The following is a 24,323-nucleotide window of genomic DNA, read 5'->3' as shown; positions in this document are numbered from 1 at the left end:
CCACAGCTGGCAGCTGCTGCTGCATGGCCACTGGGACTGAGGCTCACCAGCACATTTTTCCCTGTGCTGCTGGTGCTTCTAGGGGAGACAGCATCACATCACACCCTGGGAAAAGTCAAGGCCAATGGCAGCATTATTTGCTTTGTTAACCGTGGAGATGCACCCTTTGCTATAACACAAGCTGGAGTGAGGCATGCCTGCTTTGCATCCTCTTTGCCCTGTACGGTGGAGTGAGAAGGTGCTCAACAGATGAAGTTTAAGCCCAAGCTCTGGAGGATGAATGCTTCACACTTTTCAAACTGTTTAACCTTGCATTTCTCCAGCCATGTGGGAAGAGAAGGAGCTAGTGTATTGAGGAGAGGGTCACTAAGATTCCTGGAAAGAAATACCAAGGCGAGATAACGGACTACATCTGCAGCCCAGCAGCATCCCCTGACCCCTGTATTCCAGCATCATCTCTGCATCTGAAGACACTTTGAACTGGAATTGACTGTTGTTCCTCTACCTCCTCTTCACTACCGGCCTTCAAAAAGCCAAAACAATACAATAGAGGTGCAGGGTTTGTTTCCATCCTATCCCTTTCTCCATGCCCAACAGAAACTCCTCCATTTGACTGTCATGACCCAGAAGGGTTACCCAGCCTGTGGGTGGGCAAAGGTTGCATCCACGAATTCACAGGACTCCGTCATGCACAAGAACAGGGAGGCTTAATTTCCGAAATTACTTTATTGCATTTTACTACAGGTCATCACTATCAAGGCAAGTACACTTATGATCAGTATATGTATACTACAGATTACTACCAGAAAGCAAATATATATTTCAACAGCAGCACAATCAATATTAGTAGCAAGTCTGTATTGCAATATTACAAGTTACTACAGAATTACCACTAATAAAGCAGCAAATATACTTATCAGTAATTACTTACATGCATGCCTGTGTGTATATATACATATATATATATATATGTATAATGTTACCAGTACCAAGTGCTCATCAGTGCTCATCAATGCTCATCAAACCCATCCCAGGAGTGGGGCCAATCAGGCAAAGTCTCCCTGGGTCGATGATCTGCATCACGGAGCCCGGAGTAAGCCTGGCATCCCTGGCGAGGGTCCGCTCTGTCGAGGAAGTGTCGTGGGGAATTGGGGGTTGTACTCAGGCATTTCTCAGAGGAAGAGGCTCCATTTTGGGTAAAAAGTAAATCCTATTTTATATCACAGAGACATATGAGATTGGAGGACACCACCACATGGAACAGCCAATAGATGCTGCAAATTTCTATTTTTCACCTGGCACAGTCAATAAATGATGTTTTCTGTTCTCTTGGATGAATTTTTCTGTTTCCGAACTGTATTTCTGTTCTGCCAGTTAGAACAGCCAATGGCAGTTACTGACTCTTCCTTTGTCAGGATGTTTTCCCCTTTTCCAGACTTCTTTTTCACCTTTCCAGATGATAAATTGCTGTTACAGTTCCTTGTTTTTGTAGTTCACATCAGTAGTATCTTAGGATGTCTCCGATTTCTCAGTACTCAGATGCCCTTCAAAGATGCCAGCTGTGCTCCTCAAGGATGCTTCTGGTTCCCAGGCTGGCAGGCATTTTCTCCATCAGTGTTTGAGCAGCGGTCGTCTTCTGTTCAATATTTTTCCCCTTATAACCAGACTGCCTTTATGGCTGTTCCCATCACTCCACCCCTTGGCCTATGACCACTGATGGGTCACTAGGAGTGAGAATACACCCTGCCTGCTGCGTCTCTTTTGCCTCCTAATGCGTGAGGTGGAGGAGACTCATGGCCATGTCGGGCCCAAAGTTATTGCAACTTCTGGGAGGGTTTGTTGGTTGAAGCATGAGTGTACAGTACTGGTTTGGATAAAAGTGATACAGGCAGTCCTTTGATATGAGAGGCACTACAGAAAAGCACAAATCCTACAGCTAGGATGAGAGCTAATGTCACTGAGATGTGCCGTGCCCATGCTGCAGGGTCTGGCAGCTAAGACAACGGCCACGGCCAGCCCTGGGCAGGGTCTGCTCTTGGGCTATTTGGTGGACATGTTGCTGAATAAAATTCCCTTCATATTCAATTTGTTTGACTTTGTTAGTGGAGAAGCAATGGGTACTATTCATTAACACACAAATACCCCTTTGGGAGCCTAAAAGATAATCCAAGGCCCAGTGAATGTGGGTAGCTGTGTCGGGTGCACCCACTCGGACTGAGTGAGCAGTACCTTGGTTCAGGCAGCACCAACAAGCAGCCCTGACTGAAGTCAGCCCTGCCATGCAAACTGTGAGCCCACTGAGCTCTGCTGCGTGGCAGCAGGCTGCACAGAGGTGATCTCCCCTTGAGCAGGGAGCAAGGTTACTGCTCAAGATTGAGACACCCCTTACCCAGCATCTGATGTCTATAACGAGGTAAGCGACATTTTACATTAGGCCTAAAGGTATATTGTATGCTAGCAACATCTATATATCTGTCTGTAGCTTAATTATTAGAAGTGTAGTAAGTAGTAGATTGTTTTACCACTGCCTAAATTGTCTAAATTATCATCTAAACACTAAATCATCTTTTAAATCATTGTCAGATCATTGTTAAATCACTATTTAATTAACATTCAATTATTGCTCAATCATCATTTGATTACCATTTGATTTTCATTCAGTCATCAATTAATTACCATTTGATCACCATTTAATCATTAATAAAACCCTTTTAGTTAACCACACATGATTAATAACCTGTGACAGTAGCCAACTGTAAGAGTGAGTTAATCTTCATCTGTAGGTTCTTTAAAACATCCACAGTAGCATTTGGGGTAATTTCAAGTGTAGCAGAAATACTAATAACATCTCGTTCTAATTCAGTGACACCTAAGATTGGAAACGGCGCACGTACAAACTGAGGAAACTTAGATGGCTTCGTTACTGTGGGTTTAGACACTCTGCCCTGATTACCTACAGGGTAATGGTTGTGTTGGAAGTTAAATGTCAAATCTTGAGACCAAAATGCTGAAGGAGCAAGACGTGCTATGGTACAAGTGCCTGTCTGCTGTGGTGGTAGACTCTTGGAGACATTAGTGCCGCAAAGCCAGAACCATCCAGATGTTAAAATGTCAGCCACCAGCTTCACCCAAAGTCACTGCCATGTTTGCAGAAAGAACACCATGGATTAGAACAACAATTCAATTATTTCATTAAGCACATTAATCGGAGTGTCCAAAAGGGATTATGATCTATACAGCCAGATATGTTGCTTGGGCCACATATGTCCCAATTATCATCAGTACTAAGCCAACCACTACTCTGTAGACAACAGCATGTAGAATTAAGACCAGTGAGATTATAGTTTCTTTGACAATTTGTGTTATTAATGTTCCATGTAAGATGCCAGAGTCCATTAAAAACACCTTTGTTTGTAATTGCTGATTCATTATTTCAGGTCCATGAGGTTTCCAGAATCAATACAAGCTTGTGTTCTGTCACATTGACATTGAAACCATGCTTGGGTGTGATTGTAATACAAAGTGTAATTACAATTGCTTGTCTTCCCATCCAAATTGAATTTGTGTCCTGGGGCTTTGTAAGGCGCCACGGGGCCTTATCATATGAACACGCTTTGAAAGGTTGTTGTCAATAATTTGGTGTATTGGGGAGTAAGTGTGCCAAATTAGGTTGATACCAAGGTGCTTCAGGGACAGGTTCTGCTAACCACCAAAATTTGGCATCTAATGATTGAGGGTGGTGTAAGCAATACCAACAATCCAATTCATTGCCCACTTGAGAACTTGTATTTGTAAATTGAAAAATGCGATTGCTATTACATCCTTGAGATAAGGGAATGAGCAATATAGTAATTACTAGATAGGATCCAATCACTGTGTATATTGTTATATTATAACAATTGTAAGAAAGAAGAAAGTGCTCATGATGTTGTTTCATTTCATGCCAACTTGCCAAATCAGTACAATGCATAAGGTAGGACCAAAATCCAGGGAGAATAATCTGCATTTCCAGTTTCTGATGTTGCAGCTAGGGTGACCTGAAAGAAAAACAAAACCGCTTCATTCCTTTTGGATATCAGGTAATTTGGATATCCATTGCTTAGAAATGAGATGCTTGTCAACCTGGTGATTGAGCATCTTCCTTTAATTTTCCATCTTTTAGTTTTCCAATCATTATATATAGTGCATTGGTGCTGGGTTCAGCACCCCGTTGCCTTTGCATATTGTACTGTCAATTCCCCTCTGTATTGGATCTGGCTGAAAGGAGTTAATTTTCCCCATAGCAGCCCTCATAGTGCCGTGCTTTGTATTGGTAGCTAGAAAGGTGTTGATAACACACCAGTGTTTTGGCTGCTGCTGAGCAGTGCTCACACAGCATTAAGGCTGTCTCTCCAACATTTTCCCCCTCACCAGTAGGCTGGGGGTGGGCAAGATCTTGGGAGGGGACATAGCCAGGACAGCTGACCCAAACTGACCGAAGAGATATTCCACACCATATATTCCACACCACTATGCATACTGAAGCCCTGCTTCCTGGGAAATGGCTGGACATTGCCTGCTGATGGGAAGTAAAGACTAAAAATCTTTTCTTTTGCTTTTATGTACAACCTTTGCTTTTATGTACAACCTTTGCTTTTTTGCTTTTATTAAACTGCCTTTATCTTGATCCATGAAGTTTTTTTCCATCTTCTTTTCTCCCCGCCCTGTGCTGCTGAGGAGGGGAGTGATAGAGCAGCTTGGTGGGCAGCTGGCATCCAGCCAAGGTCAACCCACCACAGTCCTTTTTGGCACCCAACGTGCGGCATGAGACAATGGCAGTTTTGTATTAAGCCTGCTATAGCTTATAGAAGTTATGAAGTGGCAAGCTTCTGTGCAGGTCATGAAGTTGTTGGCTGCACTGCTCACCTCTTTATTTTGCTGAGCTTGGGAACATGTTAATACAAATAATGGCTATGTGCTTTGCCCTGGCATTGATGGCTTACTGTGCTGGGGTAGCTATCTTGTGAAGAAGATGAGGGAATACATCTCGCTCTCCCTACCTGGGACTGATGTGGATGGTTTTATTATGCAGGCTCCCAAGGTCCTTGTTTACCTTTATGTGAGCTGTTTAATACTACTAATTAATACTGTTGGCATATTATGGGTTTTGTGGAATCTGGTCTCATGCTGGTGTAAGAGAAGACAACTTTTGGGTGAGGTGATACTGAAATGTGCCCTGAGGGGCCAGTCCCTGGGTGGCAGGATGTGTGGAAGGATTTGGGCAGATTCCTAGGATTCACCTCCCATAACCTGGGACTTTACACCTGAACAGGCAAGCAACCCTGGCAAACTGACATGCCACCTGATAGAAGGGTGCCTTGCGTACCCCAGTGAAAACCAACAGCCTCTAGCACTGTACTGGGGCCTGGCCTGCGCCTATTGAGCCCAGAGTCCAGTACTCTCAGAGGACTGTGGTTGGGGCAGGGATCCAAACTGCATCTGAAGACACCATGGTTGAGATAGGGACCCAAACAACAACAATTATAGTAATTGCCCCAGTAGTGAAAAAGAAACAGTGGACAAGGAGAGCAATGGGCCCATATCATTGATTAGTAACGGAGGAGGAAGAAGAGGAAAGGCTTGATAAAGAAGCAAGTCCTTTGACAAAGAAATTGAAGGAAGGAGTGAGGGAATTCAGACAGGAAGCAGAAGCTACCCGGTCCCTGACCTCATCAAAACTGCGAGACATGCAGAAAGATTGCAACTGCCAGCCCAGTGAGCGGATTGCTGCCTGGCTGCTCCAGTGCTGGGATAATGGGGCTGACAGTCAGCATTTGGAAGGTAAGGAAGCCCAACAGCTGAGATCCCTTGCTAGAAACTGAGGAATTGACAGAGGACTTGGAAAAGAGGCAGTAATTTGCAGTCTCTGGAGACAGTTCCTCTCAAGTGTGAGGGCAAGATACCCATTCAAGAAAGATCTCCCCAGGAAAGTGGACTACTGCACATGAAGGCATCCAGTACCTGAGAGAATTAGCAGTGCTGGAAGTCATCTACAGTGATCTAGATGACGATGAGGTCTCCAGAGATCCAGACGATGTTCTATGCACACAGGCCATGTGGAGGAAGGTGATTCAAGGTGCCCCAGTGTCATATTCTAACAGCTGGGCAGCAATGTATTGCCCAGATATGGAAACACCAACTGTGGAGAAAGTGTCATCTTGGCTCCAAAACTTTGAAGAAAATCTCTGTATCTCCTCATCCCTACAGGACAGTGCCTTGGCTGTTAGGGATGCTCCAAGAAATCACTCCCCTCCTGCCCCAGTGAGAGGGAAAGGGAAGCCCAGGCACATGCTGCCTGGTGCACTCTGCTTCTTCCTGCATGACCAGGGGGAGGACATGAGGAAGTGGGATGGTGAACCCACCTTTAAGCTGGAAGCCCGCGTACGTGAACTGAGAGGGAAGACAGCTGTTAAGAAGGGGTCACCCAAGAAGGCTGCCAGCGTAGGTGCTGTAGAGACACAAGGTGGCAATGGGCGATCTCCCAGACATAGAAGAACTGAAATCACCTCCCTTGATCCTGGTGAGGGGACTTCTGGTCTGGCACGGCAAGGGTCAGACAGTGAATGCTCTAACGAGGAACAGGAATAGAGGGTCCCTGCCTTTGGCCAGGAGGAGGAAAGGGATGACCTGGTATACTGGACTGTGTGGATTTGATGGCCTGGCACATCAGACCCACAGGAGTATAAGGCTTTGGTAGACACTGGTGTACAGTGTATGCTGGTGATATCAGGATATAGGGGCACAGAATCCACCTGGATCTCTGCAGTGACACGGGGATGCCAAGAATTGTCTGTGTTGGAAGCTGAGGTGAGCTTAACAGGGGACAAGTGGGAAAAGCACCCCATTGTGAGCATCCCAGAGACCCCTTGTATCCTTGGCATAAACTACCTCAGGAGAGGGTACTTCAAGGCTGCAAAGAGGTACCGATGGACTTTTGGTGTAGCCACTGTGAACTCAGAGAAGATCAAACAGCTATCTATCTACCCTGCCTGGCCTCTCGGAAGATCCCTTCATTGTGGGATTGCTGCAAGTTGAACAGCAGGTGCCGACTACTACCAGGATGGTGCACCAGTGGCAATATTGCACAAACCAAGACTCCCTGGCTCCCATCCATGAGCTGATTCATCAGCTGGAGAGCCAAGGAGTCATCAGCAAGACTCACTCACCTTTTAATAGCCCCATATGGCCAGTTCAGAAATCTGATGGAGGCTGGAGGTTAATAGTAGACAATCGTGGCCTGAACAAAGTGATGCCACCACTGAGTGCTGCTGTACCAGACATGTTAGAGCTCCAATATGAACTGGAGTTGAAGGCAGCCAAGTAGTATGCTACAACTGACATATTGCCAATGCGTTTTTCTCAATTTCTTTGGCAGCAGAGTGCAGGCCACAGTTTGTTTTCATGTGGAGAGGTGTCCAATACACCTGGAATCGACTGCCTCAGGCGTGGAAGCACAGCTCTACCATTTGTCATGGACTAATCCAAACTGCACTGGAAAAGGGTGATGCCCCTGAACATCTACAATACATTGGTGACATCATCATGTGGGGCAACAAGACAGAAGTGTTTGAGAAGGGAAAAAGAGTGATTCAGATTCTTCTGAAAGCTGGTTTCTCCATAAAGAAAAGCAAGGTCAAGGGACCTGCACAGGAGATACAGTTCTTGGGAATACAATGGCAGGATGGACGTCATCATGTACTTATGGATGTGGTCAACAAGATAGCAACTATGTCTCCACCAGAAGGAAACACAACCTCCCCTAGGCTTTGTGGGGTTCTGGAGAATGCATATTCCAGGTTATAGTCGGCTTGTGAGCCCTGTTTTCAAGTAACCCGAAAGAAGAACTATTTTGAGTGGAGCCTTGAGCAGCAACAAGACTTCGAGCATATCAGACAGGAAATAGCTCATGCGGTAGCTCTTGGGTCTGTCCGGACAGGACCAGATGTGCAAAATGTACTCTACGCTGCAGCTGGGGAGCATGGTCTCACCTGGAGCTTCTGGCAGAAAATATCAGATTTCTGGCAAAAACCTGGTGGCAGAGCTGAAGGAGGAAGTGGAAAGGTTAAGAAGTATCAGGGAGTGTGAGAGGGATATAGATTGGTGGACCCACACCCTACCATCCCTGAGGCAGAGGCAGCAGATGGAGGCTCCAAAAGAAGCAGAGGATCCTCTGCCCTCTTGCCACCAGGCAGGAGGGGACCTAAGAAAGAGATGGAGGGGAATGGATACAGGTCCCTGCTCAGGGAGGCGGGAGAATCCCCTCCTGCTCTCCCTCACCTTCTCAGTTGCCCGTACAGAACAGGTATGGGGCTCTGGAACTTGAGGGCCAGGCGAATGAAGATCAGAATGTAGATGAAGGTCTATCCAGGGGGCTGCCTAGGTTGAGCCAGTCAGCCCCACGCATTCTGACAGCCTCTGTTAAGAGAAAAAGGAGGGTAATTGTTGCAGGTGATTCCCTTCTGAGGGGACAGAGGGCCCAATATGCAGGCCTGACCCATCCCACAGGGAATTCTGCTGCCTCCCTGGGGCCTAGGTAAAAGACACTACTAGGAAACTCCCTGGTATGGTTTGGCCCTCTCATTATTACCCGCTATTGGTTGTGCAGGTTGGCAGTGATGAGATCGTGGAGAGAAGTCCAAAAGCAATCAAAAGGGACTTCGGGGCACTGGGGCAATTAGTGGAAGGATTGGGAGCACAGGTAGTGTTTTCCTCAAGCCCTTCAGTGGCAGGGAAATATACTGAAAGGAACAGGAAAACACACCTGATTGATTGATTAACATGTGGCTCAGAGGCTGGTGCCATTGGTGGAATTTTGGGGTTTTTGATCATGGGGGGGGTTACACGGCACCAGGCTTGCTGGCGACAGATGGAGTCCAGCTATCTCAAAGGGGGAAAAGGATTCTCCCTCATGAGTTGTCAGGGTTCATAGAGAGGGCTTTAAACTAGGTTTGAAGAGGGAAGGGGGGTAAAACTAGGCTCACCAGAGATGAGCCTAGGGGCAGCATGCCAATGTTAGAGGTGCAAATGATAGCTCAAGTCTATCTATGCCAATGTACACAGCATGGGCAATAAACAGGAGGAGCTGGAAGCTGTTGTGCAGCAGGATAGATATGAGTTAGTTGCCATCACAGAAACATGGTGGGATGACTCTCATGACTGGAGTGCTGCAATGGATGGCTATAAGCTCTTCAGAAGGGATAGGCAAGGAAGGCGAGGTGGTGGGGTGGCTCTCTATGTTAGGGAGTGTTTCGATTGTACAGAGCTACACGATTGTGATGATAAGGTCAAGTGCTTATGGGTAAGGATGAGGGGGAAGGCCAACAAGGCAGCTATCGTGCTGGGAGCCTGTTATAGACCACCCAGCCAGGATGAAGAGGCAGATGAAACATTCTACAAGCGGCTGGCAGTAGTCTCACAATTGTGTGCCCTTGTTCTCATGGGGGACTTCAACTTTCCGGACGCCTGCTGGAAATACAACACAGCAGAGAGCAAACAGTCTAGGAGGTTCCTGGTGTGTATGGAAGATAACTTCCTGACACAGCTGGTGGGTGAGCCAACCAGGGGAGGAGCCTCGCTAGACCTACTGTTTACAAACAGAGAAGGACTGGTGGGAGATGTGGTGGTTGGAGGCCATCTTGGGCTTAGCAACCATGAAATGATAGAATTGTCTATTCTTGGTGAGGTAAGGAAGGGGTTCAGCAAAACCACTACTATGGACTTCCGGAGGGCAAACTTTGGCCTGTTCAGGACACTGGTTGAGAGATTCCCTTGGGAGACAGTCCTGAAGGGCAAAGGGGCCCAGGAAGGCTGGACATTCTGTAAGAAGGAAGTCTTAAAGGCTCAAGAGCAGGCTAGTCCCATGAGCTGCAAGACAAACAGTCGGGGAAGACAACCGGCCTGGCTGAAGAGGGAGCTTTTGCTGGGACTCAGGAAAAAAAAAAGAGAGTTTAACATCTTTGGAAGAAAGGGCAGGCAACTCAGGAAGAGTACAGAGATCTTGTTAGGTCATGCAGAGAGAAAATTAGAAAGGTAAAAAGCTCAGCTAGAACTCAATCTGGCCACTGTCGTAAGAGATAACAAAAAAATGTTTTTACAAATACGTTAACAACAAAAGGAGAGCCAAGGAGAATATCCATCCTTCATTGGATGCAGAGGGGAACATTGCCACCAAAGATGAGGAAAAGGCTGAGGTACTTAATGCCGCCTTTGCCTCAGTCTTTAATAGTGACACCAGTTATCCTCAGGGTACTCAGGCCCCTGAGCTGGAAGACAGGGACGGAGAGCAGAATATACCCCCGATAATCCAGGAGGAAGCAGTAAATGACCTGCTATGCCACCTGGACACTCACAAGTCTATGGGACCAGATGTGATCCACCTGAGAGTACTGAGGGAGCTGGTGGAGGAGCTTGCCAAGCCACTCTCCATCATTTATCAGCAGTCCTGGTCAACAGGGGAGGTCCCAGACAACTGGAGGCTTGCCAATGTGATGCCCATTTACAAGAAGGGTTGGAGGGAGGATCCGGGGAACTACAGGCCTGTCAGCCTGACCTCGGTACTGGGGAAGATTATGGAGTGGTTCATCTTGAGTGTGCTCACACAGCATGTGCAGGACAACCAGGGGATCAGGCCTGGCCAGCATGGGTTCATGAAAGGCAGGTCCTGCTTGACCAACCTGATCTCCTTCTATGACCAGGTGACCCGCCTAGTGGATGAGGGAAAGGCTGTCGATGTTATCTTCCTTGACTTCAGCAAGGCCTTTGACACTGTCTCTCATGGCATACTCCTTGAGAAGCTGGCGTCTCATGGCTTAGACAGGTGTATTCTTTGCTGGGTAAAAAACTGGCTGGATGGCCGAGCCCAGAGAGTTGTGGTGAACGGAGTTAAATCCGGTTGGCAGCTGGTCACAAGTGGTGTTCCCCAGGGCTCAGTTTTGGGGCCAATTCTCTTTAATATCTTTATCAATGATCAGGATGAGGGGATTCAGTGCACCCTCAGTACGTCTGCCGATGACACCAAGTTGGGAGGGAGGGTTGATCTGCTCGAGGGTAGGAAGGCTCTACAGAGGGATCTGGACAGGCTGGATCGATGGGACGAGGCCAGTTGTATGAGGTTCAACAAGGCCAAGCGCTGGGTCCTGGACTTGGGTCACGGCAACCCCATGCAGCGCTACAGGCTTGGGGAAGAGTGGCTGGAAAGCTGCCCAGCGGAAAAAGACCTGGGGGTGCTGGTTGACAGCCGGCTGAATATGAGCCAGCAGTGTGCCCAGGTGGCCAAGAAGGCCAACAGCATCCTGGCCTGTATCAGAAATAGTGTGGCCAGCAGGAGCAGGGAGGTGGTTGTTCCCCTGTACTCGGCACTGGTGAGGCCGCACCTCGAGTACTGTGTTCAGTTTTGGGCCCCTCACTACAGGAAAGACATCGGGGTGCTGGAGCGTGTCCAGAGAAGGGCAACCAGGTTGGTGAGGGGCCTTGAGCACAAGTCTTATGAGGAGCGGCTGAGGGAACTGGGGTTGTTTAGTCTGGAGAAAAGGAGGCTGAGGGGAGACCTTACTAGATATTAGGAAAAAATTCTTCACCAAAAGGGTTGTCAGGCATTGAACAGGCTGCCCAGGGAAGTGGTTGAGTCAGCATCCCTGGAGGTGTTCCAAAAATGCTTAGACGCGGCACTTCAGTACATGGTTTAGTGGGCATGGTGGTGTTGGGTTGACAGTTGGACTTGATGATCTTAGAGGTCTTTTCCAAACTTAATGATTCTACTTCTATTTCTAATATTAATTCCAAAGATTGTGGACACCTGGGAGGGGTCATTGGGACTCTCTGGGCCAGTGTTGGGAGCTCCTCTATTCTTTTTCAGGTAGCGGGGCTGGGGGAGCAGACAGAACAAGGTTTTCTGGGATGGGGGAAGCAGAGGGACTAATGCTGCCCAGCTCCAGCCCTGCCCCTGGGCTGCTGGTGCTGCCCCCATCGCACTTGTCCCACAGTCTCTGCAAGACGATCATGGGCATCCCCTCTAACTGGCCTGCTGTGAATCCTATTCCTCACAGGGGATACCATAAGCGTCTCCGTTCCAGATCACCCTCCTGTTTGCCAGGGGGTTGCTTTGTGTCAGATCGATTAATTTCGGCATTTTGAGCATTTTGTCCCTTATTCTTATTACTCTGACCTCCCTTTAGCATCTGGATGACCCTGACCTGACCTTCCCTTTTACAGACTATCGTTTTGGGGGTGCTTCCCTGTCCTCGTCGCCTCCCCATAAGGGCTGTCCAATTTTGCAGTCCTTGGGCCATTATGGTGTTCCAGTCCCAGGTTTCATGGCATAACATTAAGACCAGGTTTTTTGGCCCCTCGGGTGGTGCATTTTGCAAGAGTTTTAGTTGCCCTGCTGCTGTTACTGGCACAGCCATCACGTCCCGGGGTATCGCCCCTTGTCCCTTAAGGACTTCCTGAGCAGCCAGTCTCATCATCCAGCCAGAAAACCCATCAGGAGTACTCCAGAGAGGGGGAGGGAGATACCCCATGGTCCCGGCATTTTTCTAACAGCATGTATTATTGAAGATAACAGGGAGAAGGTATTCACTCTGGCCCCTGCATCGGGGTTTAGGAGAAATATGCTTCCTCCCAGGAATATTTGTCCGGCGTCAGTCTGATTAAGGATCACTGGGGTTCCAGTCCCCGGCTGGTAGCACCGTGCCACCCATCCCACCCAGTCCTCATGGGGCTTTTTGCCATACTGCAAGGACAGCTGCCTTAGCTGTTCTGCGTTAAAAATCGCAGCGGTCATTGTGACGCCAGGCAGCGGGGGAGCACCTTCCTCTCCGGCAGGAGCCGGGAGTTGTACCGGGGAAGTTTTAATGCTAGGGTACATGAGGCAGCGTTATCTGGACGATGCTCAGGTAATGATGTGGGGGTGGAAGACCCACTGCCAGAATCAAAGCCCTCCTCCTCGTTATCCATTTTCAGCATGTGTATCTTTTCAATAAGCTTGCTCTCTGAGACCAGGCACGTAAGCTCTTGCTCTAGCTGTTGTATAGACAGAGGTCTGAGGTTCGTTTCTAATTGCCTAAGTAACTGGTTTGCAACAAAACTATGGGTTTCAAAGGCAACTGCTTGTGCTTCTGCATCCTTAGCTCACTGCAAAGGTTCCAGTTCCCGCCTAGCAGTGTTAAACAAAGCGCCCGCGGCTGCCAACGCCTGTGAGAAGCTCGATGAAAGCCCCCTTGCCATCTTCAGCTTTGCATTTATGACTGTCCTGCCACTTCTGAAACTCTGTTTGCTTGCAGCATTTCCAAATTCAACCAATTCTCAGACACCCAATCCCTGTCCCATCAAGGGGTTTTCCACGCATTAGCCTCTTGCCATTTTTGCTGCTCTTCTACTGCCTTCTCCTAAGCATCCATGACCTGTGTATCACAGAGCCCCACTTCTGCCACCAATTAATCCCACAGCCCAGAAGGGTTACCTGGTCTGTGGGTGCACAAAGATTGCAACCATATGCAGGTTTGCATGACCTGTGTATCACAGAGCCCCACTTCTGCCACCAATTAATCCCACAGCCCAGAAGGGTTACCTGGTCTGTGGGTGCACAAAGATTGCAACCATATGCAGGTTTGCAGGACTCCGTCATGCACAAAGACACAGAGTATTTATTACCTATGTTCTTTACTTCATTACAGTTTACTACTATCAAGGCAAGTATAGTTACGATTGGCAAAACAAGTATAGCTATACTACAAGTTACTACAAATTACTACCAAAAAGCAAACGTATTTCCACAGCAGCAATTAATATTAGCAGCAAGTCTATATTTCAGTATTACAAATTACTGCAGAATTACCACTAGTAAAGCAGCAAATACACTTATCAATAATTACTTACATGCAGGCCTTTTTTTTTTTATATATATATATATATATATGTATGTATAAAAATGTTACTGGTACCAAGTGCTCCTCAAACCGATCCCAGCAGTGGGGCCAATCAAACCCATCCCAGAAGTGGGGCCAGTCGACAACGGATGAAGTCTCACTTGGACAATGAGCTGCATCACGGAGCCGGAGTCAGCCCGGTGTCCCTGCTGAGGGTCCGCTCTGCCGAGGAAATGTCGTGGGGAACAAGGGTTCGTGTGCAGGAAAGAGGCTGCATTTTGGGTAAAAAGTAAGTCCTTTTTTTATCACAGAGGCATAAAGGGGCGTAGGACACCACCACCCAGAACAGCCAATAGATGCTGCTAATTTCTGTTTTCCACCTGACACAACCAATAACTGGTGATGTTTTCTATTCTCTCAGACCAATTTTTGTTTTATCAGACTGTTTTTCTGTTCTGTGAGTTAGAACAGCCAATAGCAGTTACCAACGCTCACTTTCTCAGAATGTCTTTCCCTTTTTCCAGACTTTTTTTTTCACCTTTCCAGACGATAAGTTGCTGTTACAGTTCCTTGTTTTTGCACTTATCAGTGGTATCTCGGGATGTCTCTGGTTTCTCGGTGTCCAGCTGCACTTCAAAGATGCCAGCTGCACTCCTCAAGGACGCTTCTGGTTTCTAGGCTGGCAGGCATTTTCTCTGTCAGTATTTGAGCAGAGGTCGTCTTCTGTTCAATATTTTCCCCCTTATAACCAGGTCACCTTTATGGCTGCTCCCATCATCAGCCTAAAATGATACCTCTCAGCAAAGCAGAAATGATCAGCTGCAGGGAACACTACAGAATTTCCCCATCTAAATAGTCCTGTTTGTGAAAGTATCTTCTGTATAGCTACTATTAGCTGTTCAGGAACAGATCAAAAGTGACTGCACTAGCTTAGCTTCTCCTCCTGCAACACTTATTTGGGCTAAACACAACCTATGGCATACCACCACACTTCTGCTCAGGAGACCATGCTACAAGCAAGAACTTCACAGTTACAGCCTTGCTCGGGCTTCCTCCTGTTCTCTGTACTGGCCAGCCTCCACCTACAACCCTGCATTTTCACAGCCTGACTGTGGATAGCATCAGCTTATGAGAGAAAGTTCAGAGGAGGATGAGGGTCATGCAGAAACAGAGAACCAAGACTGAGGACAAAGTCAACCCAGACACGCAGGCAGGGTCACCGCTCCCAACCAGCAAATGCCTGCTAAGAGAGTTAGAGAAAAACCTGAAGCTGGGGCAGGCACCAGGCTGAGTTTTAATTTGCGGCAGCATTCGAACATGAGGCTGTACTTGCCACTGTGGTACAGACCGACCAAGAACCAACAGAGTGATTACAAACAAACCAAACATCCAGCCTGTCTAGCCCACAGTCGTTACAAGCCTTCTGAAACAGATCATTTCTGTGAGACAGTGACCTCCAAAAGTCAAATCTGAAAACAAACTTCCCCCGGGCGTTTCACATTCCTTTGGTCCCGTTCCCTAAATGCAATGTTTGTGTCGCTTGCTACAAAAATCCACAGCAACAGGCTTTCCACGTAAATTTAAAGGGAAGTGATTCAGTTATTTTTCTGGGATTAAGTCTCAAATAAATTTTCATAGAATAGGCAATGGAAACTATAATACAACCTGTCAATTACTAGTTAATAAAGCAATGTTGATACTGTGACATACAAATCATACTTTTAAGGACAAAAAATTTAACTTGGCTGGTTTTAATTCAGTGCTGGAGATACCAAGATTTTGCAAGAATTTTAAGTCTGAGTCAAGCACTGCACTTATGCAGTTACACCAATTAAAGTCCGCAGGCTGGGTTCTCTTGACACAGCACTCCTCATGCTAGACAGAGATAGATAGAGTGAACTTTACATACAAATATCAAAAGCTACCTAACAATTCCTTAATGGTTCCAGCTTGTGCTGGTCTCTCACAGTCCCTGCTACACTGCCCAGAAACAGCAGCAAGTCAGCCTTCTTTCTGTTGCAAACACTGACAACGCTTGATCGCAGTCTTATTTCACTATGAAAAGTGTGATATCCTTTCATTCTGTTATAAACCATACTCCAGAGTGGATTAAGGATCACAATTTCATATAAACACCTACTTGCCAGATAATATAAGTCATGTGATAACCCAGTAATTTAAATATAGCCTTATGCCTCTATCCCAGACTCGATCAGATCAGAGAATGAACTGCAAGACTTTCAGATTCGTATATTATGATGCAAATGAGTTTTGTAAATTGTGACCTAGTTCCCATGTTAGGAACAGTTGGGACCAACAGCAGGAACTATGCGATGAATGTGAGCAGCAGGGGCAAGCAAGGAAATTAACATTTGTCCTTAATTTGAAATGGATTTTTAATCACTTTCAGGTGCCTCAAAGAAAGTGCACATGCTTGTTTACTATAATCATTCTGACAGAAGAATGCATATAGGAGGTAACATGTTTTTGTTTTGCTAATTGAAATGTTTGCAACATTGGTGTCAAATGAAGCACCAAAATACAGCTCTTTCTGGATGATTTACTGAGTCCACAATGAAGGACTGTGAAATGAAGTTTTCCAATCAATCTGTTCCTCAGAAGTTGTTTTGCTAAGAAAATGAGTTGCATGTATTGTCTAAAAGTGGCTGGATATTAGATCACATCCGTCTCTCCAAATCTGGTTGCTATTTTTTCAGCTAGAGGCCTGATAAACCAGCTCTCCAAAGAGCCTGCTCAGGGATTTAGCTGCATGGAAGTCAGCCACCTGCTTAACCCGATTCAGCATAGTTAGTGGAAAATACTGAACTCGTCTTGTACTGCAACAGTGAACCTACAACATACAATGCTGAACTCCAGCCTGAGGCAGTTTTCTGGTAAACTCTACTGTTTTAAATGAGGGCATCAGCAAGGGTGTAACTTGTTGAAAACCAGACAGATTTTCATCCTAAACATATCTAGAGTTGGTATCATCGGAAACTATTAGCTGTAAAAGAGCTAGTACATCGACTCTCCTGAAAAATAGAGTCTCAGCTCCCTCTGGTGGAAAAAGCATTTTTCTGCAAAACACTTTAAGTGAGAAAGTCTTGTTTCTGCTACAGGCCTCAAGGCCATGAGATAATTAAGATGACACAGTAAACAAACCCCAAATCCTCCATTCACTTTGAAGAACTGGAACTTCTTAGAAGTTGATGTGAAGTATGACGACTCGCAGGCTGGCTGCACAAGATACAACACACTCATCAAGTTCCAGCTGTGAAAGGTGGCTAAGAGAGCCTCCATGTTCCCTAGCTAGAGTTCTCCAGATGTAAATTATGATGCGTAAGACGACTGTTGAAGTAAATGGTAGCCCCATGGAAAACAAACCACATACACCAAGTTATAATATTCTCACCAAAATAACCAACTCCTAAGCCCCATAAGCAGCACTGTCATCAAGGGGAGTGAAGTACACTTCCAAGACTGGAGTGTGAAAAGGTAAAGTCATCACCCCCAACACACCCAGACAGCAAGGCTAGATAGAGCTGTTCCTAGTCTACAGGTAACTGTATTAACAAAGGGACCCAGCTTCCTCTGTGTGCTTTGCATCAGCACAGGAACCACAACACCATCTTTGCCTTCTTGATAGCAACGAAAATTCAAGGCGATTTCCACCACACATACACTAGATAGTTTTAAGGTTATTCCATCCTTTCTAATCAAAACCAATCATACCAGATATTTCTACTTCTCCTTACTCATCATGAAAAGTGGAAAGTAATTCCTAGAATTATTCCAGCTAGTCATAAAAAGTCAATAAACAGAAAGTACATTTTTGTTTCTCATTAGAGGAATCAACAGCTCCACTGTAATTAAACATGCAACAGTTGCTCTGACAAATTTTTTGCAGCTCCTGTAAACAGAGTAATTCCTGCAGTCACAAACACTAGAATGACTTTTTATAATACTGGGGTCCTGAAAACAGAATTTCACACTCCCACAGAAGGAAAAGTTATAGATCCAATGAAAGGACAGTAGCAAAAAAGTATTTATTAAACAACACATTATTCAATTTCACAGTGTGGGATTAAGAGCCATACTTGCTCCTTGGAAATAGCAGAGTCAAGTAATCCTGGGAGAGTGGGGCAGCAGGTCAGATCTGCAGGTGCAGTTTATTAAGAACAGTAAAATACTGTTTCCACAGACAGAAAGAATTTGAGGGTGGGGAAAAGAAACAAAAGCAACAACAGCCAACCAGACACCGTTGGAGTGTTTCGTGCAACATTTTTCAGCAGAGAAAAGCTATTCAGGCTAAAAACTGGGCATGAAGTTTGGTTTCACGCATTAAAAAACCCAACCATGGCATGTGCAACTTGATCTGTGTGTGTGCGATTAAAAATAATTTAGTTCAGATTGTTCTCCAGAAGGGCAGTTTTCTACTGGCTGAAGTGCCTTTGTATTTAACTGGAAGCCTCACGATGATTGCAGCTCCATCAGATTTGCTTATTGGCTAGGAAAGTGGCCTGCTTTCAATCTTCTGCACGAATACCAAGTCTGCTTATGTAGCTCTCCCAAGCTGCCTTCCTGTACTTCTCTGCCTCTTGAAGACGGTCTGAAGCTGACAAGATGCCACGTCCCACAATAATGATATCTGAACCTTTTTCACTAATAACTTCCTTGGGGCTTAGGTACTTCTGTCCAAGGTTATCACCTGAAATAGAGACACCGGTTTTTTTTAGTTCCTACAAAACAAGATATTCTAAAAACCTTCAAAGGTGCTAGAACGGAGAACAGGTGTGCTGTTCCAGCTCTCACTCTAACAATCCACAAACATAACTAGAAACTGTGTCTTCAACCAACGACTCCCCTATTACACAGATCAACTTTGACAGAGAGTGCTCTCCTTTTTCATGATTTACCAATCACAATAGAGGGAACAGTTTCGCAACGAAGCACCAATCAGGATTACTGAAATAAGCCTTAGCCTTCTTAAAACAAGCAAACCCACCAAACATTCATGTAAATGCTTGTGATTTCACTTCAGGTTTCATAAGAATTAAGTATTGCAGAGAAACAAATCCCCCCTACCTGGTTCAGCAATAACCTGTTTAGTCAGTATAAGACTTCCAATTCATTGATACTGATATAGATGCAGTATCAACAGTGTTACAGTTAGAATTCTGTATTTGTTAAAAATCTTTTTTTCTACTCCTACTGAGTAGTTGTACATCTAACTTATCACCTACCTGAAGACATTTCACGTGTTTTAAGGACTGCGCTTTATGGCACACAAACAAAGCTGCGCAGCCTTTCAGGGCTCCCAGGAAAGGAATCAGCGTACCCAGAAATATAGAAGGCACCTCATAATGGCAAACAGACTCCTCCCACCAGAGAATCAGCAATCAAACCCTCTTCAGAAGCCACTTTTTCACTGAAGGCTAGATCACTTACTGTATTTACAAACAGACTATAAATATTTCAGAAGAAGTTACCTCCAGTTTGCAGCTGCACCCCTGGAGTTAAGTGAAGAAATTCCGGTTTATTACTAACTCTAGATCCACATATGAATCCAAAAACAAAATCTGAGTTGTCATCAGCCATCTGTACCTGAAGAAGATCAGTAAACAGTTACAAGTGATATACCTAAAATTAAGCTTGTTCCTCATCCACCCTTTGACACACTGAGCTGTGCAAGGCAGGGGTATGAAACACCTGTTCATGCTTTACCAATATCAAGTCACCTAGAGCTGACTCGCCCCTCACTGTTCTTGCTGCACTTGCAGCCAGGAACACGAATGTTATGTTTCTTTCTATGTTATAAATAATGCAATGAATGTATGTAAACTAATTAGACATTTATTGCTTAAGAAAAAAAAAGGGGGGGGGGCTAATAACATACTTGGCATGTTTACTAGAATTCACAGTGTGAACTCTGACCACCTCACATGACTAGCCTACAGCTGCAACCTTTAAACACCACACTGTCAGATTCCTGAGTCTCCACAGGAAAAAAAACTGTCATAGTTAGAGCTGGAGAGGCTTTTGGAAGTGCAAATATTAGAAGCACACAAACCCTCCCTGTCACAACACTTTACAAGCTTTTAACCTGAAACAAGACTGCCTACTTACTGCAGCTTTTGTGTATTCACCCGTTGCAAGTGACCCTTGGGAACTCATCTCGGCAATCAGAAGACAGCCACGCTGGAGAGGAAGACCGACTTCCTTCAGACCTTTCACAACTCCAGAGCCTGGAACCACATGGGCATTAACAATGTCTGACCAGGATGCGATTCTGAACACACCACCTGAGAACATGGATAGCAAGACAGAGGCAAAGTGTCATTAGAAATGTATTAAAAGGGAAACATGAGTTAAACGAAACAAGCTGCATGCTAAATCATTCACATTTTAAAAGACAGTTTTACTACTGAAGCTTGACAGTTACAAGTTCAGTCTCATCAGACAGTTCTGATAGCTGCCTAACCACAAAGTCTAATATCTCAGTTTTACTTTTCACAAACACTTCTTAGCATCTCACCTTTAATATTCACCAATACTTTTAAGGTAACCTAGAAATCCACTGTCACAGGTGCTGTCTTTTAATACAGTATGCAGATCATATGAGACATATGGATCAGAAAACGAGTAAACAGTTCTACAGTTGCAGATGCAATACCTAATGAAAGCCGTAATGAGCACACAAGCATACAATAGCAGGCTGCCTTAAGCAGCCACACTGCATTTTCCCACGGCAAATGACTACTCATAAGCATTTACTGAGTACAACCACAGATTCATAAAAAGGTTTAGGTTGGAAGGGACCTCTGGAGGTCATGCCCTCTCAGCAGAGTTAACTTCGAAGCTAGATCAGGTTGCTCAGGGCCTTGCCCCCTTGAGCCTTCCCCAAGGCTAGAGATTCCACAATCCCTCCTGGCAACCTGTGCCAGCACTGCAGTTACACACATTGGCAGCAAAGCTACAGTAAATCGAGGTTGATGATAATCACCTTCATATTGATGTTTCACTGTGTTTCCAATGTCTGCAAACTTCCTGTCTTCAAAAATCAGGAATTCATGTTGATCTGCGAGCGTTCTCAGCTCCTTTACTACCTCCTGGGTGAAATCATTCAGGATGTCTATGTGAGTCTTCAGAATACAAATGCCGGGGCCCAGGATGGCAGCTAACTGCAGCAGCTCTTTGGAGCTGGTAACATCAGCAGAAAGGCACAAGTTTGTTTGCTTCTTTTCCATGAGCACAAGAAGCCTGGCTGCAATAGGATGTACCCCCGGCAGCTCGGCACGAGCACTGAAGCTCAGCTCTTTACATAGTCTCTTGACAGGAGCAGGACCGTTCTGAGCCACTGGCTCAAACACATTTCCCTGAATGAATTTCTTCACCTTTTCAACCATCTCAACAGCCACTTCTCCCTGCTGCTGGAGAATCTCCAACACCCCGGACAATGTGCACACAGAGTGCAGGCGAATTCCACGCTCCTCTAACCTGGCCTTCCCGCCCTGCTCCCTGTCCAACAGCACTATGGCATCCGTGACTTTTAATCCTTCTTTCTGAAGAACTTCTGCAGTTTCCAGTACACTAGATCCACTTGTTACCACATCTTCAATGATCAAGCATGTTTCTCCTGGATTAATGGTGCCTTCTACCAGCCGCTTAGTACCTTAAAAATAAAAGGCAATCAATCCACTAAATGAAGAAAGTTTAAAAGACCCCCCAAAAACTTAAAGTATCAAAACTTTAACTTGCTATGCTAATGTAAAAGATGGTATTTGTTCCACATACAAGCATGTGCTGCAACATATCCTGAAGTCCAATACCACTGGATTTTAAGAGACTAGGAATTTCACATTCACTGTCAGTATGGAGAGGTAATTTTTTTAGTTATTATCTGATACCAGTTATCACAGTTCTTACCACAGCTCAGTCACTGACTTGCAATTCAGTTCATAAAGACTGTTACTTGTCCAAGTTAATAAAATACTTCTTTATGTTTCCAGAAGTTATGTTCCATTAACAAAACTGACATACTGTTAACTGCATAAATTTAAATCTTTGGGTAAGATGACTACAGAAGTTGATTATTGCCGTGAATTGAATGCTCAGAATTACAAAACTGTTTTCTCTGGTTATTTAAAACGTCTTTAAAGCAGCCAAGTTGTTGGTACTCTTCAGCATAGTCCCTATTTTCCACAGGCAGTATTCTGCGCTTAATAAGCCTGTTAGAACAATTAGAAGGAGTAAAGCCCCAAATGCCTTTACCCTAACCAACAACAGGCACACGTCCATGAAAGGCCTCCTGGGGGGTACAACAAAGGATGCCAAGCTTTCCCAGGAAGCAGCAAGCAGCAGGAGAACATTATGCAGCAAGCGCGGTGCTTAGACCATGACAGCCTACAGAACAAGTGTACATACAGCTTTGCAATCCATGTGACACCAGAAACCTTGTGCCAGGCAGCTAATTGCTGTCACAATTGACTTGCCTTTCACAAGAAAGAACAGCAAATGTTTTCATGCCTGGCACGCTAACACAGGAGTAACGTTTAGTTTTGACATGCATGTTTTCTAATTAAATACTATTGGAAGGGTATAGCTCTTATCACATGTAGAAACCCAGCCGCTATGGTAGGTTATTGCTTCAGTCTTCTCTCCTCCTTCTTTTATTAAAATCAGATAAATGGTTCATTGTGTAGAGAACTGACTGCTTCTCACCTGGTCCACCCTGCCCACTGATTGCAGGACTACAGGATATGAAACAAAAAGGGGTTTGAGAGGCAAATGAAAAAGAGACTAGAAAGGTTCCTCTTAAGAGCTACTACACAAAAAGTTCTGTCTGGAGGTGAAATGTGGCACTGGTCTCAGCATATCAGAGAAACCGAGTTATAAATCTCGGTTTCTGGAAGAGGCCAGTAACCCAGAACCATGGTAATGGTGTCAAAGAAAAAAAGATACCGCTGAAGAAAAGAAAGGAACAAAAAAAGCCCCCCCAAACAAAACCAAAGAAACCAAGAAAACCCCTCAGGAGTCTCCAAACCTACTATGGCAGGATTCAAGCCACAGCCTAATCAGCAACCAGCTGGGAGAGCCTGGTCAGGTTGAGATGCTTCAGGAGGGATATTTTAGGAGGAAAAGCGGCTGCTTTTTGAATTGGGGTGGTAACCTTTAAATTGGAATGGAGATGCTGTACATTACAATAGAACCACAAATATATAAAGTCATTTCCCAAACAAGACAACAAGTAGACACGAATTCTTGATTTGAAGGTTTTTACCGTAGTCTTTTGCTTCCTTCCTCCGTATAAGCATTGGAATCTGATTTTCCGAGCAGATAATTGTGGCCAACGGCAGTGCTGTGTAAGGAACGCCGCACACACAGTCGTACTCCAGACCAGCATCTTTGGCTGTTTGGAAGAGAAGAGCTGCAACCTGAAAAAGAAAACCAGACCTCTTTTTAAGAGCCAGACTAGCGTGAGCGTGACTAAACAGATGCGTTACCAAGGGAAGCGACGCAAACGCGTGAAAAACCCCTCTCCTTCACATGACTTGGCAGTCGCTCTCCCTACGGCGGCTGCACCCAGCGGGCTCCTGGCTAGCAGAGCGCGGCCCCAGCCCCGGGAAGGGCTCTCTGGAGAGGCCCCGGCAGCGCTCCCGCGCCTCGCCCCCCCTCCTTTAGCTACAAGAGACCCCGGTACCCCGCAAGAGGCGGAGAGACACCCGAGACCTCCGGCCTGCCGGCACGGACGAGCGCCGTCTGGCACTCCAGGCAGCGCAGCGCAGGACCCGACCCGGCCCGGCCCCTCGCCCCCCACACAGCGGCCGCCGCACCTGGCGGAGGAGGAGCGGGTGGGAGATGAGGCCGCGCAGGTCGATGTAGACGGGGGAGGCCCGGCCGCTCTTCAGCACGAAGTCGCCGAAGCGCAGAGCGCCCGCCTCACGCAGCGCCAGCGCCGCCGCCGCCACACGGCCCGCCGCCGCCATCCCGCTGCGCGCCGCCCCGGCGCCGGGAGATGACGGACCAGGGGCAGTTCGCGCTCTGCGCATGCGCGGGCGGAGCGCGGGGCGGGGCGCAGCCGCCTCAGCAGAGCGCGGTGTGAGGGACCGGCCCCTCGCCCGCCCTCCGCCGTCCCGGTCCCGGTCCCGGTCCCGGTCCCGATCCCGGTCCCGGTCCCGATCCCGGTCCCCCCCCTTCCTTCCCGCGCTGCGGGGCCCAGCCCCGCACGGCAGGAGGCCCATCCCGCGCTCGGTTCCCCGGGGCCCGGCCCCTCACGATCCCGGCCCCACACGGGCGTGGAGGCCTGGGCGGGAGGTGCGTTCAGGGTCTGCCCGTCCCCCCGGGCAGCGGCCGCGCTTCCCGCAGGGAAGCAGAAGCCGGTGGTGCGGGGAGGGTGTGATGTGACCCGAGGCTTTCTGC

The 24,323-nt window shown here is 46.5% G+C and overlaps 1 protein-coding gene across 1 annotated transcript; it reads right to left on the bottom strand.

Moving 5' to 3' along the window:
* Positions 1-707: 707 nt before the first annotated feature.
* Positions 708-23,900, bottom strand: UMPS (uridine monophosphate synthetase). Its single transcript, XM_052792042.1, has 7 exons — positions 23,738-23,900; positions 23,185-23,338; positions 20,908-21,576; positions 20,031-20,206; positions 19,394-19,508; positions 13,996-18,612; positions 708-1,005 (listed from the first exon to the last, which is right to left on the bottom strand). Exons 1-6 carry the CDS (start codon positions 23,888-23,890, stop codon positions 18,431-18,433), a joined length of 1,449 nt encoding a protein of 482 aa, XP_052648002.1. The 5' UTR covers positions 23,891-23,900; the 3' UTR covers positions 708-1,005; positions 13,996-18,430.
* Between the last annotated feature and the right edge of the window lie 423 nt (positions 23,901-24,323).

The sequence above is a fragment of the Harpia harpyja genome, chromosome 7 (genome assembly GCF_026419915.1).
Source record: "Harpia harpyja isolate bHarHar1 chromosome 7, bHarHar1 primary haplotype, whole genome shotgun sequence".
In the NCBI taxonomy this organism is placed as follows: Eukaryota; Metazoa; Chordata; class Aves; order Accipitriformes; family Accipitridae; genus Harpia; species Harpia harpyja.
The sequence above is the reverse complement of the archived record's forward strand: the minus strand, read 5'-3'. Positions and strand labels throughout refer to the sequence as shown.

Coding starts and splice junctions, on each gene's coding strand:
- UMPS (XM_052792042.1), bottom strand. CDS start 23,890: ATGGCGGCGGCGGGCCGTGTGGCGGCGGCGGCGCTGGCGCTGCGTGAG. Junction 19,509..20,030: donor GTGAATACACAAAAGCTGCA/GTAAGTAGGCAG, acceptor GATCTTCTTCAG/GTACAGATGGCTGATGACAA. Junction 18,613..19,393: donor GGTGCAGCTGCAAACTGGAG/GTAACTTCTTCT, acceptor TCTCTATTTCAG/GTGATAACCTTGGACAGAAG.